General features: G+C 49.8%; 1 protein-coding gene and 2 pseudogenes across 1 annotated transcript; 2 read left to right on the top strand and 1 right to left on the bottom strand.

Annotated features, from left to right (window-relative positions):
- The first annotated feature begins 5,866 nt into the window (after positions 1-5,866).
- Positions 5,867-6,684, top strand: LOC101780990 (annotated as a pseudogene).
- A 1,015-nt stretch (positions 6,685-7,699) lies between these two features.
- Positions 7,700-12,872, top strand: LOC101766701 (annotated as a pseudogene).
- Positions 12,873-12,952: 80 nt separating this feature from the next.
- Positions 12,953-18,078, bottom strand: LOC101780587 (12-oxophytodienoate reductase 7). Its single transcript, XM_004973567.3, has 5 exons — positions 17,740-18,078; positions 17,502-17,642; positions 16,369-16,499; positions 14,055-14,237; positions 12,953-13,943 (listed from the first exon to the last, which is right to left on the bottom strand). Exons 1-5 carry the CDS (start codon positions 17,835-17,837, stop codon positions 13,303-13,305), a joined length of 1,194 nt encoding a protein of 397 aa, XP_004973624.1. The 5' UTR covers positions 17,838-18,078; the 3' UTR covers positions 12,953-13,302.
- Between the last annotated feature and the right edge of the window lie 694 nt (positions 18,079-18,772).

Genomic DNA, 18,772 nt, shown 5'->3' with positions numbered 1-18,772 from the left:
GTGGCGGAGGCGAGGGCACAGGATCCGCGATTTCTTCAACTACCACTCTATCATGCACCTGATTCTGTTCTTCCACAAAAGTTTCAACTGGAGATGGGATAGTGTTTAAAGCAGCTGCTGCCTTCTTTGCTGCATGTTTCTGAAAAAGAGATGCAATATCTCCGCCTCTCTTCATAATCCAACCGTTCTGAAAAAATAATGTCTATGTAATGTAAGTACAACAACTAACTAGACATTATAGCAAAACAAACATGTAACGATAGAATCATGTTTTAAATTTTCGGGTAGAAAACTTACAAATCACAACCTCACATGATATTAAGTTAAGAATGTTGATGGATTGATGGTCTGTTCAATAAACTCATGAACTGAAATAAAAAAAGCACTCATACATAAATAAATAAAAATATTTAAGAATATATGTCTTTTCAAATAAGAAAAAATAGAAGATAGATTCATCTTAAACCTCCTTGTGGTTTGTGGACGATGAGAAGTTTTCCTTGTGGACCATCAGAAGTTTTCGCTCAACGGCACAAAATCCCCCACGCAGTTGCGCACTTGCGTAGACGTGCTGTACCTGATGGCCTGGTGCGGCGGCCGGCGGCGGAGCCGCGGAGGACGAGAGTCCTGGCGGGCGGAGGAGTTGTGATCGTCGAGATGTGGAGTCTGATGCGTCAATTCGGGAGCCAATCTTGTACCAGAGGCAAGCAGGCAGTCCGCACATGGTACATGTACGCCGTATCCACGCAATGCAAGTCGCAACTGGCGGGGGACCAAAAGCTGGCCCTGGGCATCGTCTGCCTTGCATCGTTTGTTGGGCCTAGGAATCGGTTTTTGCAGCTTGATTTCTGACGGATGTACAGGTAAAGTGCTAGGTCCCAGGGTATGCCGCGGCCCACCCGGCATACCCTGTAGCTCCGCCCATGGCCATTCATCACCACCACCTCACCATCAAGGAAACCAAACCCTATATGAATTAAAACTAAGACCTACTAGAAAATTGAATCTACGAAGGGGACGGTTCCACTCATCTAATTGGTAATGACGAGATAGTTGGAAGAAATAAAGGAAGGGACCGAAGGTGTGCTGCTAGACGTCGCCAAAGGTGACACTGTCGCACGAAGAAATAGAACCATGCAGGAAAAGAACAAAAACAATAATATCACTAGCATGCATTCAAATCTGAATCTAAATGAAGTCATAGATCTTAAACTGAGTATCAAAATTAAATTTTGATTGTACCATTATGTTTTTATGATAAAACCTTCAAAACAAGATCCGACTTAACTATATTTGGATATTATTTTTAAAAACATTTGTGAATACATGACGAAAAAATGATTAAACTTGTCGAATAATATAATAATATACGACAAATAAAAAAGTTAAACCCGTGAACAACTGATTGTATAGAACAAACAGTACAAAATGAATAGCGAACAAATAAGTTCACATTCCCAACAAAATATAATCTGAGGCGAACAAATAATTAAGCATGCGAACGAATCATTAAACAGTTTTGGGCCAGCAGCAAGCTGAAAATACCCTAATGACCAAATTTATGTACCTCCTCTTACCCAGGCAACAAGCGTTTACCTGCGATGCATAGTCGTCCGCGGACCGAGGTGGCGGTGGCGGCTTGAAGATCCTAGGCGACGTTGGCACTCGACATATACAGACCCACAATTCAAACGAATTATGTAATTTTTCTAGGAACAATCCTAGACCGAGATGTCGCATTTGGTTGGATTGGTGGAAATGACCAGCCCAGCTTAGCTACCGCCCTTATGTAGCCCGGCCCATCAAAGCTGGCTAGTGCGGTCATCAATCAATTGCGGTCCACAAAAACTAATGGAATTAATCACCACCTCGGCCTTTAAAGTTGCGGGTAGCAGCCCAGCCCCATAAATGCCTCTACGGGCCACGGGCTAGCCAGTAGGCCAAGCCGGAGCATCCCCAAGCAGAAGATTTGGCCCTGTCAACAAAACCTGTATTTTGTATTTTTATAATTTCTCATTTTCCGTTTAGTAAAATAATAAATGTCCATTTTCAAAATTTACAAGAATATAGATTGTCTGATGAAAGGGTGACATAATTTCGCCTGCCCGTTCAACTTCCGTGCTGGAGAAATGGGATTGTACCCAAAAACGGATCGATCTAGCCATGGGCATGTTGAAGATAGCTCTAACAAGCCTTGGAGGACCGAACCCATGTTATCTTATGGGAGTGTCTATTTATCGGTTGACAGATTTTTAGGAGTAAACTCTGTTAAATTTTATGATGTTGCATGTGTTGTTATATGGTGTTGCAGATGTTATTCGTCCATACTGTATATGATTGAAACATGAAGTACTATGCAGCATGCAAGAACAGTACATTGAAATATAGTAAATAGCATATGTAACGTAAGGAGAATTCGCCATATTTCCTCCCCTAAAATCATGAAATATTTTGAACATTAGGTAATAATGTTTGCAACATCAAGTGACTACATTTACAACATCAAAAAATACGAAGGATTTTCTTTCAAAAATATGTCGACATATAAATATCAAAACTCTTACCTTATTGCCCTATTCACAAAGGGGCCACCGTGGATTCTTGCCCTTTGAGTGGGTGATTCATTTCTATTGACCGGCAGTTTGTTCTTTTAGAAAAATTCTAAAAACATATTGTTTTTATAGGATCTCAGATGGAAATAAAGTTCATATAAAGAATTGTAGGTCTCGATTAGATTGGCAAGTTTGTAGATCTATATTGTTTTGAGGTCATTTACAGTTTTACACTACTAACAATCTCTACATCCACAAATATAGATCTAAACATTGTAGCACCTAATATAAATGGTCTCAAATGAAAACGTGATAAAATTCCAAATTTGTTGATTCTCGTGAAGGCCACAGATTTCATCTAAAATTCATTTCCATCAGAGCTTACTTGAAAAGATACAACAATTTTTAAAAGACAAGGTATCTAGTGGATCAGCCACGCTGGACGGGGCTGCCTTTTCTTTTTTGAAACGAATCAACCAGGAGAGCTGCCGATTATATTAATAAAGAAGATGAAGTTCAGACTGGATAAGAATAATAAAAAGGAAAAAAAAGACGGCACAAACTCAATGCTACAACTCCTCAGCCGGTTGGATTGGTACATCAACCGATGTCGAACTCCACTCCTCACAACACCTCGACGACAGAACCGTAGCTTTACCACAGCCCGTACCACCATACACACAGTCAAGAATCCTTCGAAACCTCCTAGCGTAACCTATCATCGACGATGAACCGAGAAACAGACACACCGCACCGAGAAGGCCACTGCCATGCAGGACCTTCTGTCGTAGTGCCGCTGTAACATCACTGTCCACTTGACAGGGTGATAGCACCAAATTCAGACCTCTCGAAGGCTGTCTCGCAGCCGCCGCCACAACAACACAACACGCGGGGACCTCGCCATATCCACCGTTGGACTTTGCCTTTCTCACGTCGCCTCGAAGATACACCATGCATGGAGGTCTTGCCACGCCCGCCACAGAACTCCACGTTACGAATCCGTTTCTTTTATCGCTGTCAGAGTGTTGAGTGATATTACCTCACTCCCCAAGATCTCCATTGATCAGCCAAGCTGCCGCAGAGTGTCGACCTTGCCTCATTGCTTCACCCTCGTACATAGCCTTCTCCGCCATGTCAGCAAGCCAGAGAAGTCGCTTGCGCTGTCTTCCGACGATGTACCGCACCGGATAGCCCAGCTAAGCTGAGCAACTCGCCGCAGTCCGCTGCAAGCCCAGTCGTCCCATGCTGTCGTTGTTGCAAGCGCCGTCCTCCGACGCAGTCCCACACCGCACTGACCGCTGCCAAGCAACATCAGCCGCCGCGGTCCGCTGCTAGCAGCCAAATCCGACAACCATGCAACAACCCCTAGCCGCCACCATAGCTTCGATCACCTGCACATGAGCTCGACAACACCCATTCAGCTCACTACGCGGCGGAGATGCTGCCCTCGGCTATGACCTCCCATGTCAATGGTTTAGCAATGCCATGAACCAAGTTGGGCCTCTAGAGACGATGCCTCTAAGGAGGGCACGACACCAATGGTGCCGCCATCGCTCGTCCAAGATCTGGACAAGGTTTTCACCTAGAGAATCCCGTGCAGCAGGGTCGTAATTCTAACATGACGCCCCCAATGAGGAAAACGATGTTCTAGGACGCCGCTATCATGTCCACCAGCACGAAGGCCAGTGGGGGCTTTCGCTCGGAGCAATACAACCCCTCGCTAGATGTACATGGTTCAGCACTCCCGGACCACCACTACGGGAACCCAGCCGGGGCGACTCCGCCGCCGCGCTTCCACTCGCCAAGCCGCCGTACCTCCACCTCCGTCTCTATCGCCGCCCTCCATCGCTGCCCACGTGCAGCGCCCTCCACCGCTTGCACCTCCCTGCCGATGCTATGCGTCCGCTTGCCATGCTCCTCCCAGCCGTCGCACTCCTTCCAGCCACCGCGTGCTCTTCCGGCCGCGCTCCTCCCGGCAGCGGCGCGCCTCCTGGCATCTCAGACTTGCCGCTGAGCATCGCTTGCAACAACTTCTCACTCCCCGTCGCCTTCGTGACATCTGCACCATAAGGATGGCTCGGCACATCACGCCTCACTACCATGGTACCACGAGCATACCCTGCACCCTCCAGCCCCACCACCACGGTGCCGCAAAACTATAGATCTGTGTCGCCGACGAGGAGAAGAGAAGGGCCGCTCCCACCACCAGCTGTCCCAGCGTCAACCCGCACGCAACCACAGTCGCCTCATTCTGAGCCTCACGCTCTCCTATCCGTCCGACCGCATCGGCGCGCGAGCAAGACAGACCGTCGTCGGCCCCCATTCAGCACGGGCTCCTCCCAGCGCAGCTTCTCCCACACACCGATCAGCTTCTCGGCGCTCGTCGTCCGCCTCGCGCGCGCCTTCGTTGCCGTGCTCCACCGCGTGGCCTCCGAGCCCTGCCGGTCCCAGGAGCCGCTTCTTCTACCGCTCTCCCGCCTCCTCCCGCCAGACCACGCGCTGGCGCTGCTCCACCTCCTGCCCACGCCCCTCGGCAGGGGCGTGTCTCGCACAAGGCGCTCGTCGTCACCTCTACCGCCTCGTCTCCTCCCGCGGCTGCTCCGAACCCACGGACGGAACCTCGTCGCGCCGCTCCTCGGACATCGCGGCCGTCACCGTCTCGTGCACGCGCGGCCCGCCGCCACTTCTCCACTTGAACGTCGTACCGCTCGCCGACCCCGTCAGCCACTCGTGGCCTCGCCCAGTGAGGCCCGGCGTTGCGGCCCGCCGCCGCCGCTCTGTCCGCATTAGCCACCGTATGCTGTAGATCCGACAGTTGAGGGGGCGGATCCGGTCCTCACCCTGGATCCGCCGCCTTGCGCCGCTACCGTCGCCTGTCCGGCGGAGCCTCTCCGTGCCGCTCCCCCGCCGGAAGCGACGCGCGCTGATGAAAAAAAAACCCTACCGCCACCATCCTAGGGGCCCGCACGGACATCCGACTGGCCCCTCCAGCGGCGACAGGGGAGGTAGGGGAGGGAGGGGGCGGCGGAAGCTGGTGGCGCGGTCGCCGCCCGAGTCGCCGAGCAGGGCCGACGTGGGCGCAACGGTAGCTCTACTCACACAATATGGACAGTTCTAAACGTTGCTCTAGTACTAGTACGTTGCTTAATTATGGGCCAACGTACACACAATGCCCATTTGTCGCCGCCTTGAGCTGACCAACGTAGTCAGATGTACTCATTCGATCGTGGACATTTGTTAGTACATGAACACACCGATTCTCCAATATAAACACCTGAACAATCACACACATCCAAGCACACGCACTTAGCTATCCTACCTTGTAGTACACCTACACGGACGCGTAGTTTTAAGCTAGCTTAGCCAGGCCGGTAGCCATGGCGCCCAAGGCCGCTGTGCTCGTCCCCTGCTTGCTCTCCCTGCTGCTGCCCTTCTCCTCCCTCGCTCTGACCCAGGACATCTGCGTCGCCAACCTGCTCCTCCCCGACACGCCGTCCGGCTACCCGTGCAAGCCCAAGCCCGCCGTCACCGCCGACGACTTCCACTCCATGGCCCTTGCCCAAGCCGGCCCGACCCTCGCCCCCTTCAACACCGGCTTGGCCACGGCCACCGTCAAACAGTTCCCAGGCGTGAACGGGCTAGGCCTCGCCGCCACGCGCGTCGATGTCCACGTAGGCGGAGTCGTGCCGCTCCACTCCCACCCGGAAGGCTCCGAACTCCTCTTCGTCTTCAAGGGAAGCATGACTGCCGGCTTCATCAGCGCCGAGAGCAACGAAGTGTACGTGAAGGAGGTGAGGGAGGGCGAGCTCTTCGTGTTCCCGCAGGGCCTGCTGCACTTCCAGTACAACACCGGCAACGAGACGGCGGTGGGGTTCGCCGCGTACAGCAGCGACAACCCCGGCCTGCAGATCACCGACTACGCGCTCTTCGGCAACACCCTGACGGCGGAGGACGCGCGTGAACAAGGTCACCTTCGTCGAAAAATCGGAGGTGATGAGGCTCAAGGCCTTCTTCGGTCCGAGTGCATTACCGTCGTAAACAAGGTCACCTTCATGAGCATCGCGGAGATCTTGAAGCTCATCAAGGTCTTCTTCGGCCTGAGTGCAGTACCGCCCGACGGTCGGCAGGATTATCGTTGCTCGTTGTTGTGGACTTGTGGCGTGTGAGAGAATAATAATCTGCATGCGCGCATGCACCCCTGTCATGTTGAACGTATGTCGTCGTCACAAGTATCTCTCGAGTGGAGATGTACGTATGTGGTTTAAAATACCCAATAAATAAGATATTTATATTCATAGAAAATCGAGTGATCAATAAAGATGTTATTATATATATAAAAAAAGGCATGGCAAATAAATTAACTTTTAATTTGTACAAAAAATATTCATACATATCGATTTATTAGATTTACATAGTTTATTGATATGTTAACAATAGAGACGTACCGAGCATTGGCTGTATACTTCTAAGGGTGTTTGGATACCTCTTGCTAAACTTAAAGTTTAGCAATAAATTTGCCAAACATCCTTGCTAAACTATGGTTGCTAAACTTTAGCCCTTTAGCAATTTTTTGGTTGCTAAACCTTGCTAAACTATGGTTACTGTACCATTTTGAGAGTTCTTAGCATGAATTTACATAACTTTTCCAAGAAAATTTTGCCTTGTGTATCTTTGCAGAAACAAAACTGTTACTAATTTAGTAACTACTTTCTCTATTCTAAACTATAGTTCACTTTAGCTTCATCACAGGTCAAATTTCTCTAAATTTGACTAGATTTATAGGAAAAGGCGTCAACTTTCATGACATCCATTTAGTTTCACAAAATTCAAATTCCGAATGCTCCAAAATCTTTTTTGGACCAAACCGTTCACGGTGTAGTCTGAAATAATTTAGGACTTCACATAAAACAGTTGAGCCTTGCTAACAACAGGTTTTGTCGTCTCTGCACACTGAATAGTCATCTCTGCACACTGCTTGTATATACCCCGTTGACTGTCGCATTTTTTCTAAAGAAAATAACAGGTACAGATGTCAGATGCACTAAAAAAAAGCGAGCTCGATCAGAAGCAGATGAATCAAACGGGGAGGTCGGGGTCGACCACCATTGCTACCTTCCCCTGCTTCTGAGACAGCGAAGCGAGAAGCAATGGCCACGGAGGAGCCGCTCCTGAATGGCACGGGCGCCGGGAGCAAGCACGGAGGAGGATGCGAGAGGAAAGCTTGGTGTGGGCCGAGGTCAAGAGGCAGCTGTACCTTGCCGGGCCGCTCGTTCCCGGCTACCTCCTGCAGTACGTCGTCCAGTTGCTCTCGCTCATGTTCGTCGGCCACCTCGGCGAGCTCGAGCTCGCCGGCTCCTCTCGTGGCCACCTCCTTCGCCACCGCACCGGCTTCAGCTTGCTGGTACGTACGTAAACACGCCCTGCATCGCACCATGCCAGAGACAGAGCACGTCTGCAACCTTGCAATCTGCGCGAGTCTTCCTTTGCCAGGGAGGCATGGCGACGAGCCTGGAGACGCTGTGCGGGCAGGCCTTCGGCGAAGCAGCACCACCTGCTGGGCGTCTACAAGCAGCGCATGCTGGTGCTCGTCCTGGTGAGCGTCCCGGTGGCGGCAATGTGGGCCTACACGGGCGAGATCCTCGCGTGGTTCGGTCAGGACCCGGAGATCGCGGCGGCGGCGGCGGGCTACATCCGGGGGCCTGATCCCGGCGCTGTTCGTCAACGGGCCGCTCAACTGCCACATGCGGTTCCTGCAGGCGCAGAACGCCGTGGTGCCGGTGACGCTGGGCTGTAAGCATCGGTGGCGCGAGAAGGGGTTGAATCGGGACTTTTTTTAATTTCCAGAACAATAAGAAACAAACATTAGCTTAGATTAATTCTAGTCTTGCCCAATCTACAAGGATGATACCTAGAAACTAGAAACTAAGCACACTAGTAATCAAAGAGCCCAACAAGAAGAGCACACTAGTATGATCATCATTTCCTAAGGCAAGATATGAGCAAATCAAGCACAACTTGAACAAAGAGCAAAAAGACAAGTAAATTGCAGAGTAAATGCTCAAAAAAAGTGCTAAAATGTAAAAAGTGAGGACACAAGATAACCAATTTTTTTCCCGTGGTATTGAGGAGTTAACGCTTCCTGTTGGAGCACCTACTAAGGGTCTTGCTCCCTCAAGCTACTAAGACTTGAGTGCTTCACTAAAAATACTCATTCTTCATCTCCGAAACGGCGAGCTTCAAACCGTGTACAAGATCTTCTTCTTGGGGCTCCCACAATCTCGAAGAGCTCACCATGAACCTCCAGGTCACCAAGACCGTCTAGGTGACGTCAACCACCAAAAGTAACAAGCTTCACTGCTTCACTTGACCAGCACTCAGCTAAGCTATGAACTAGATGCACACTTGTTACTCTTTAACACTAAAAGAAGACCTTAATCTTGAGATTTAGCAAATCACATATCACTCTTTGGCTCTAGCACACTCTCAACTGCTCATAGGCTGCTTGAAGTCTTCAAGGTGTCAAGAGTAGCTCAAATGATCCGGGGAGGGTTATATATAGGCTAGGAACCAAGAGCTAGCCCGTTAGAAAAGTGCTTGCAGAAAAGCACACCATCGGATGTTCCGATGGTCTCCATCCCCGTGGCGTCGGAACATCCGGTCACTGGTAGATCCAAAACCTGATCATTGGAAAAGTAACAGTGAAAAGTTCATCCGATGCTTGCTCCGATGGTCATTTTGTAGGCATCGGATCATCCAGTGCTGAAAGGTCCTGGCCAAAATCTCTCTGGAAGTTTTCAAAGAAAATATGCTTGCTCCAACGCATTCATCTGATGCCCGTCGGAACATCCGGTGCTTAAGGTATTTTGGCCAAAACCTCTCTGTAAGTTTGCAAAGAAAATATGCTTGCTCCGATGGGTCTTCATGCAGAGCATCGGATTATCCGGTGCCTGAGACCAATTCATCCGATGCCTGACCATCAGAACAACTAATGCCTAACTTGAGTTTTCAACCCTAGAAAATTGATCCGACGCATCTAAAAACTAGGGTGTCGAAACATCCGACGGTCCCCTTTTGTTTCGAACTCATCCAATGCGAGCCCCTTTGAGCTTTTCAAGATTTCTTCGCTTCTTTAGTTCTTCCATGAGTTATTTGAGCTACCAAATGTCAGAGTGTGCATCATTTTCATAGCTAGCCTTGCGAGATCAAGATACTATCAGTAAAACCCCTCTTAACTGTACAGTCCATGAGCTACAAACTAGAAAAACATATACTACACTAAGGGGGTGTTTGGCAGCTCTCCACTCCAAATTTTTTAGCTCCACTCCACCAACTCCACTTCACCTCAGCTCCACTCCACCAACTCCAGAAAAATATTGGAGTTATCCATATGTTTGGCAAGAAGCATGGATCCAGCTCCAAAAATAAGATGTCTTGCGGTGAAAAGTCTATTATACCTTAAAAATGGGACCCGCGTGTTAGTCTCCTTTTATTTCTCTCCTCTCTCCTTTACCAACATAAACCAACTTCAGCTCCACTACTCTTCGTCGCGGACTGGCACGGTGCGTGCCAGTGGCCGCCGGCGCTGTAGCGGGGCTCGGCGCAGCGTGCGGTGGTGGCGTGTCCCAGCCAGCGGCGGCGGCACAGCCTGGCGCGGCGTGCGGCGGCGACGCCTCGCACCCAGCCAGCAGCCTGCAGCCGCAGCGCGGCCATGGCGCACGAGAGGGGGCCGCAGCCCCGCCGGCCACGGCGGCGCGGCCATGGCGCGAGGGGGCACGTGGCCCCACAGGCCAAGGCGCGGCCGCAGGGGGCATGGCGGTGGGTAGAGATGGCGGCACAAGGGTGGCAGGTAGGGGAAGGATGAATGCCCGGCTGCGCGGCCTTGGCGAGCGGTGGCACAGGCAACACGAAGGCCATGGCCGGAGATGCAGGGGCCCGCAGGCGGCGGCAGTGCGGCCCGAACTCCAATCACCCCCGAAGGCCATGGCCTGACTGGTGCGCCACTCCCCCTATTACCAATCGCCACCACCTGCCTCCAGTTGCCACCATGCTCAGCTCCGACGTCGAGCGACTGGGTGGCCTCCTCGCGCAGTCCGACGACGGCGACGCGTTCTGGCCATTGGGGTCAGAGCGTCTGCGGTGGGTGAAGGCGTCGGGGGCGACGTGGTCCAGCGGTTGGGGGCGGTGTGGTCCGGCGGGCGAGCAGCAGAGGGAGGAAATGACAACGGGGAGTGGATAGAAAAATAGAAACGAACCGGTACGTTGTGTAACGAGTGGTAAAGGTGGGTAAATAACCTCCAACTCCACGAGAAAGTCTGGAACTGATGTTTTTGGAGCACCCCTTGAGGTACTCCAGGAAAAATGTGGATCTGACCACTAGCTCCATATTTTTTCTGGAGCTGGAGTTTGTGGAACTGGACGTGTTTGGCAAGTAATTTTGTGAAGTTGGCGAAGTGGAGCTTTTTTTTTGGAGTGGAGTGCTGCCAAATACCCCATAAGTATCCTTCATCTCCTATAACACTTAGTATTAGAAAGGTCTTTAGCCTTGTCGCATTAGCTTCATGTCCGCTTTCCAATTCAAATTGAGGGGTCATATTTTAATAAACTTATGATATTATAACTAATATAGATCCGTTTCAAAATACATGGGTTGGTCACAAGTAAACGGTTGTCATTTATCATCGACACACACTGCGAAAGGGTTTAGATGACGCCCGGATGCTTCATGGCTCCGGAATCACGGCCGCCACCCACCTGCCCGTCTGCTGGCTGCTGGTGCGCGCGCTGGGCCTGGGCAGCGCCGGCGCCGCGCTGGCCATCGCCGTCTCGTACGCGGCCAACCTCTGCTTCCTGGCGCTCTACGTCAGGCTCTCGCCGTGCTGCCGGAGCACCTGGACGGGGTTCTCCCGCGAGGCGTTCCGCGGCATCCCCGCCTTCTTCAGGCTCGCCGTGCCGTCGGCCATGATGGTCTGGTGAGTCCACTGCAGTTGTTGTCTTCTTGGTCACCGTGTGATCGATTTAGCGATGGATTACGCTACCTCAGGCAACTGAAGCCGTATCTCTCTGCAGCATAGAGTAGTGGTCCTTCGAGCTCCTGGTGCTGCTCTCTGGTCTTCTCCCTAATCCCAAGCTTGAGACGGCCGTCCTGTCCATCTGGTGAGAGTTCTTCCTTCAGTTTGGGGATGAAATTTGTCATGCCGTTTACTCCGCCATTCAACACTTGGTCACTTACTGCTGCGATTCTTGTAGCATCAACACCATCAGCTTGGCATTCATGGTCCCGTTTGGACTTGGTGGTGCCACAAGGTCAGCTCCAACAACATAACCATACGACCATTTTTTCTGGAAAATACAAATAGTTGCTGACGATAAACTCATCTTTGCAATAATTTTCCCCATCGTGATTCGTGATGTCATACAGCACGCATGTTTCAAACGAGCTTGGCGCAGGGCGGCCGCAGGCGGCCCGTCTGGCGGCCTGGGTGGTCGTGCTCTTGTCTCTGTTGGTCGCCGCCTTTGGAGGTCTGGTGATGGTGCTCATCCGCAATCTATGGGGGTACGCGTACAGCAAAGATGAGAGGGTGATCAAGTACATTGCCGGAATGCTGCCGCTCCTCGCAATCTCTTTCTTGTTCGACTGCGTACAGGGTGTGCTTTCAGGTAAACAATATGAGAATCCCACTGACAAGTGACAATGCACCACCAAACATGTGAATTTGTCACCCGCGTGATGACATGAATCCTGAAACTGAATTCAGAAAATTTGTCAAAGATTGCCTTTTCTGATTGCAGGTTTTATTAGGGGCTGTGGTTGGCAAAAGATCGGTGCCTCCGTCAACCTTGCTTCCTACTACCTTGTTGCGATCCCTTTGGGATACTTCTTCGCCTTTGTCTGCCATGTCGGAGGAATGGTATTGATCCCTTTCATTAATGTCTTAAGAGAATAAACTGTTTCCCTTTTTTTGTCAAAGTTTAATGGTATTAAGAAAAATATTGGTTTGGACTTTTAACAGGGGCTCTGGTTTGGACTCTTGAGTGGACTGGTGGTGCAGACGATCTTGCTAATCTGCATTCCCTTATGCACCAACTGGAACAAAGAAGTAAGACCATGTTACATCTGTCAATACATTTGATTTGGTTGTTTTCATCTTGGCCTCAGAGTTTATATCTTGATCTTCAGGCTGTGAAGGCAAAGGATAGAATCCACAGTTCTGCTTGTCTTGGAGATATGACAACATGAATGCAGTTTCGTTGTGTAGTTATGAGCTCAAGAAACCATTGCTGCTGTGAGAAGGCCAGAAGGGCTGTTATAGTAGTCTGCTTTCAATAGCGATGTTCATAATTTGAACTGGTAGGTTTGTCTGGATTTGAGGGATTATGCGGCATGCAACCTGAACCTTTGGTTAGACAAGCAAACAGGACTGGTTTTCATTACATTGTAAAAAAAACTGTTTGAAAAAAGGTTATTATAAACATACAACCCATCGTGACATGAGATCGGTGAACAGGTCAAGCTAATCATATTAGGCTCTGCACTGGGTTCTAATAAGGGACACGGATGAGGACAAAGCATGAATAAGAACACTGCCATTTTCCCCATTAAGTACACCATTTTCTCCTTTTCTCCTTAAGATATCAATCAAGATACAGTCTGTTGCACCGGATATCAGCAGCATGTAACAATCAGGGCTATGACGGAATGTTTACTTATTTTCTCAAGCCATATCACTCAATCAACTTACCAACCTACTAATCACATCCGCGCCTTAGGCTGGCCGAGGAACGGGTAGTCCGTGTACCCGACCACGGGGTCCGGCGTGTAGAACGTCTTCCTCACGTACCTGTTGAGCGGCGCGTCGCGCCGGAACCGCTCCACCAGGTCCGGGTTGGCGATGAACAGCCGCCCGAACGACACGAGGTCGGCGTCCCCGGACTCCACGGCCTCCACCCCGAGCTCCCGCGTGTACCCGCCGCTGCACATGAAGGTGCCCCGGTACGCGCCGCGGAGGGCGCGCATCATCCGGCTCTCCTCCTCGGCGCTCCCGTGCTGCCCCGACTCCGTCTGCCCGTACGCCGTGTACCGCGGCTGCGTCACGTGGAGGTACGCCAGACGCCCGGCCTCCTGCTGCAGGGCGTTGAGACGGTCCACCACGGCCAGGCCGAGCTGCAGGGGGTTAGAGTCGGAGGCGTCGAGGTGGTCGATGGCTGGGGACACCCGGACAGCGACGCGGTCTGCCCCGATGGCGGAGACCACGGCACGGGTCACCTCCAGCAGGAACCGGCAGCGGTTGGAGAGTGAGCCACCATACTCGTCGGTCCGGTCGTTGATGCCGTCCTTGAGGAACTGATCGATTAGGTAGCCATGGGCGCCGTGGATTTCAATGCCATCGAAACCTGCAAAGGCATTTCGTTTCTATTAGCAAATAGAGGGATTTTCTGATGGAGTCAGGATTGGAGCGAGTCCCATGTTTATAGCTTGAGGATTTGTGCGTGTTTACTTTATACCTGCTTTGATAGCGTTTATAGCAGATTGGCGGTATTGTTCAACTATTTCAGGTATCTCCGACGTGGCAAGGCGCCTCGGCGTTGGATACTTGCCGTAGGAACCATCAGGCATCAGTATCCTCCATCTTGACGAGATTGGCTTATCAGTTGAGGATATTGGAGCAGCACCACCTGGCTGGTAAACTGAATGATGAAAAAAAGGCATTAGTCAACATCTGATGCTGTGACACCCTACGCCTACGTTGAGAGACCAAAGTACAAATATTATTCATGGTCAAATAACATAAAGAAAATTAATGATTGTTATTGAACTGGCTAAGTGAATCAAGGACATGCACTGTATCTGTTCGCTGTTGAGCAAGGAGCAATATGATCAACAAGGTGTGAATTACTGAAGTAACGTGTATATTACATTAAACACTGCAATCCGACTCTACAGAGGTGCAGACTGTAGTGCATTGACTAAGGGGGTATTTGGATACGAGGTGCTAAACTTTAGCAGGGTCACATCGGATGTTCGAGGTGCTAAACTTTAGCAGGGTCACATCGAATGTTCGGATGCTAATTAGAAGGACTAAATATGAGCTAATTACAAAACTAATTGCACAGATGGAGTCTAATTCACGAGACGAATCTATTAAGGCTAATTAAGTCATCATTAGCAAACGGTTACTGTAGCACCATATTGTCAAATCATGGACTAATTAGGCTTAATAGATTCATCTCGCGAATTAGACTCCATTTGTGCAATTGGTTTTATAATTAGACTATGTTTATACTCCTAATTAGTATCCAAACCTTCAATATGATAGGTGCTAAAGTTTAGTACTGAACAATCAACGAAAGGCAACCTTCGTTCCTTGACTCACTCAGAGAAGCAATATAACTCAAAAGAGTTAAATACACCATCAGAGATGACTATATGCAAGACAGCCCCTAGTTTTTGTTGTCTTCTCCCTCTGCGCCCTCCGTCTCCTCTCTGGTTCTCCCCATTTGACCTGGACGCCATCTCCGCGGACAACGTCCCCCCTGCAGGGCGCCTCCTCTGCACCACGCTCCCTCCCGACCACCCGCGGTTTCAATCTCGTTGGCCGGCAAGTTCATAATCTTCGTCCTAGCGTTTCTTCACATGGGAGCACAGTATTCCGTCAGCTCGACGTATAGGGAACGCTGAGTTCAATCTTGACGTTGATTGCCAACGATCTATCGGGGATAGGGTTCACGACGGCAAGTGTGTTGTCTGTATTAAGCAGCCAGAAACATGTGAATAACGCCTACAGCGACGCTGCACAACAAGATGACGAACGGGAGCTCGAGACAACAATGCAGAGTTGCATGCCCTCTACTTGTTTGATGAAATATACCAATGGTAAGAACTTGCGTAAGATCCCTCTTATGTTTTTTTCTCTTGACATCTGTGAGCTGCTTTGCTTTCTCTTTTCTCGGTAACGCCGAGACATGTCCAGGTCGGCAGGTCGTGGCCCTTCCTGCAGAGCCGCGCTTGATGCGCTGGTCCGCAGCACCGCTCACTCGCTCAGCCATCCCGTGCGGCCGTGCCTGTATGCCCAAGCGTCAGAGGCTTGAAGTCGCAGCTTTGCCCCTCCTGCACGCTGCTGCGCTATCGCCGGCGCTGCCCGCCCACCCACGCGTATATATGCTTCATGCACGCAGCTCACATCAAGGGCTGCGAGGGAGGGGACATGGAGATTGCACAGGAAGCCCGGGAAGAGGAGCACGGCGGAGAGGAGCAACCCTATGGCAGGTACGTGGCCCAGGAGAGAGGTGCAGGAGGAACACGGAGATGTCATCGAGGTCAACCGCGGATAGGAGAGACGAGAGAAGGGCGTGGAGAGAGAGAGGATGACAAAAACCAGGGACTTTCTTGCATATAATCACCCACATGGTGCTTTGTTGGCATGCCACATTGGATTAAAAAAACAAGGTATGGATCTGCGGTGAACAACTTAACAAATTTAGGGTGCCAAAAATGCATTTTGAGAATTCGTGGATCTAAGTGACACAACATGAACTGTTAGTGTATTTACTCTAACTCAAATGAAGACTAAGGAAAACTTCCTCCCTACTTCCCATCAACCCAGATTACATCATCCTTAATTTCCAACAAACAACAACTACATCAGAACACAAACTTTTCCAACTGCAATATGATGTCACGATGTTTGGACTGAAAATCATTAATGCCATATTAACCCAAATGCAACAAATGTTTGGCAATTCAGTGTAATTTCTGAGAAATTACTGAATCATTTCCAAATATTTTTTCTGTGGAAATTTGTACATATACTAACCATACCTTGATGAGAAGCTCGGCCTACATGCCACAGTTGGCAGAAAAAGATGGCTCCCTTGGCATGAACAGCATCAACCACTTTTTTCCACGCATCAATCTGCTCTTGATTGTATATCCCAGGGACACGAGGAAACCTGATACAACAATGTTCTGTCACTTAATGTTCTGATCTGAAGATTCAGAAGTAAAACAGCATGCTACAAGCTCATCCAAAATGAACATGAGAAGAATCTGTAGGGAACAATAATAACATGATCTTTCATATCCTTAATGAAATAGATCATCCCTTTATCAGAAAAAAATTGTTACGGAATGTGTTGGCTCATTCGTGACATGGAATGCTTTCATAATAATAGCATGAGAATGAATTAGAGCAAATTTTGTGTTCATTTGAAACAAAAAGCGAAACATAAATTCCTTTTTGGTTTATGTTTTAGAGTGACACTGCATACTTAGCATAGCTCTCAAATTGCAATACTGTTTCAGTTAAAAAAGCAAACCTAAAAGTGATCATACAGTATACACATCTGAATATATATAGTTGTAGTAAAGCACTTTTGAATTCCCAGATATAGAGAGAACTGAAATCTTAGCACCACCATAGAGTCTTACATCATATTGGACCTGTATATATCAACCCCTGTAGTAAACTGATGTTCCGAATACCAAACCCCAATTGTGTAGGCCAGTAAACAAGTAAAGCACACTTTAGCCAATTGGGTCCTACCGCCCTACAGGTTCTGCTAGGAATGTTGTCACGGTTCGAAGTAGAGATCTGATCAGGCACACTCCCACTAGAATACTAACAGAAGTATAGCAAACCCACATGATGAGTGGCGTGCTAATAGAGAAATGCTCGGTATTCCAACCAAATACGCATTGATAATTGGGATGCCCTTAATAATTGGCCCCGAGTCACCAACCACCCGTCGCAGCAGGAGGACCACATCTCCGCCAGATCTAGCGCGCATCTTCCCCATCCCACACTAGCGCACATGGCTCACACGAAGGCGCCAGACCGAGTAGACCGAGGAAGACCCGTCACCGGGGACGGCAAACAAATCGATCACGGGAACTGCTAGCTAAAAAAGAACATGGCGGAGATGAGGCGAGCAGAGGAGGGGAGAGGAGGTTACCCCGGTCCGGCCGGCGAGATGATGGTGCCCTCGGAGATAAGCAGGCCGCCCTCCGTGGACCGCTGCGCGTAGTACTCCTCGAGCGCGGGCCCCGGGACAGCGCGGGGCGCCCTGCACCGCGTCATCGGCGCCAGCACGACCCTGTGGAGCGCGCGCGCGCACATCAGACGACGACCGAGTCCCCAGCCCCAGGAGGGGAAGAAATTTCAGGAGGCGGGCGGGGAGTGAAGAGGCTCACCGGTGGGCGAGGCGGAAGCGGGGCGTCTGGTACGGCGAGAAGAGGGTCGGCCGCGGCCGCGGGTCCTCCGCCGCCGGCGAGCGATCCGCGGAAGCCATCGTGGGGGGGAAGGGGAGGGGAGGAGAGGGGAAAGGGGAGGGTGGCGAGAAGCCCGGTTATAGGAGGGAGGGAAACAGGGGGAGGGAGGAAGTGAGTGCGGTTCGAAAGCGAATCACGCAAGTGGCCGCATCTCAAACGACGAATCGACGATGACTGGGAGCAGAGCAGCCTAGACGCAGGGGGCGACGGAGGGAGAACGAGTCCGGAGGAGTGGAGGTCTGGAGTAGTTGGTTGGGCAGCCGCGTCGCCGTGTCGCCTTTTAGTAGGGACGATTTTGAGCATGTGCGTCGCGTGGGCAAAGACTCAAAGAGCAGTGGACGGAGATGGGAATGCGACTGCTGACTGCTGAATGCTGAGCTCCCTATTTGAGGTTTCCCTGTCCAAACCTTATTTGGGTTTTTTTTCAAGAAAAAAGCTATTTGAGATTTTTTTTAGAAAAAAGAAAAGAAAGTTGAAAGTATATGATGGCTTTGGTAGGATGGCACATGACTATTAAGTATTAACATGTGTTTCGGGAAAAAAAATATTAACATATGTTATTTTATATTGCTGAACATCATGATTCATAAATTATTACACGCGAGAAAGAGCCTTAACCACTCCCTCTATATCATATATGATCTCTTCTCACTCGTTAAAACATAATATTAGAATAGACTCGATATATCATGTTTACATCCATATATTCCCTCCATTTTAAATTGCAGGTTGTTTTAGCTTTTCCTAGATTCATACATAGTATTATGCATCTAGATATCCACTATATTTAGATGAATAACAAAAACTATGCACTTACAAAAGCTAAAACAACCGACAATTTAGGACGGAGGGAGTAAGTACATAACCGTGCAAGTGCGATGGAGTACGTTGCACCGCCAATACTGATAAGGTTCGTGGAAACAGTCTATGAAATAAAGCATAGGGAATTAGCGAT

This window comes from Setaria italica, chromosome VI (assembly GCF_000263155.2).
Source record: "Setaria italica strain Yugu1 chromosome VI, Setaria_italica_v2.0, whole genome shotgun sequence".
Taxonomy (NCBI): domain Eukaryota; kingdom Viridiplantae; phylum Streptophyta; class Magnoliopsida; order Poales; family Poaceae; genus Setaria; species Setaria italica.
Note: the sequence above shows the minus strand (reverse complement) of the source record. Positions and strands in the feature narration are given on the sequence as shown.

Excerpts from the sequence above, each read along its gene's own strand:
- LOC101780587 (XM_004973567.3), bottom strand. The coding sequence starts at position 17,837 with ATGGCTTCCGCGGATCGCTCGCCGGCGGCGGAGGACCCGCGGCCGCGG. Across the intron at positions 17,643-17,739 it reads CGCTTCCGCCTCGCCCACCG|GGTCGTGCTGGCGCCGATGA; the intron begins GTGAGCCTCTTC and ends CGCGCTCCACAG. Across the intron at positions 16,500-17,501 it reads ATCTCGCCGGCCGGACCGGG|GTTTCCTCGTGTCCCTGGGA; the intron begins GTAACCTCCTCT and ends TTGTTGTATCAG.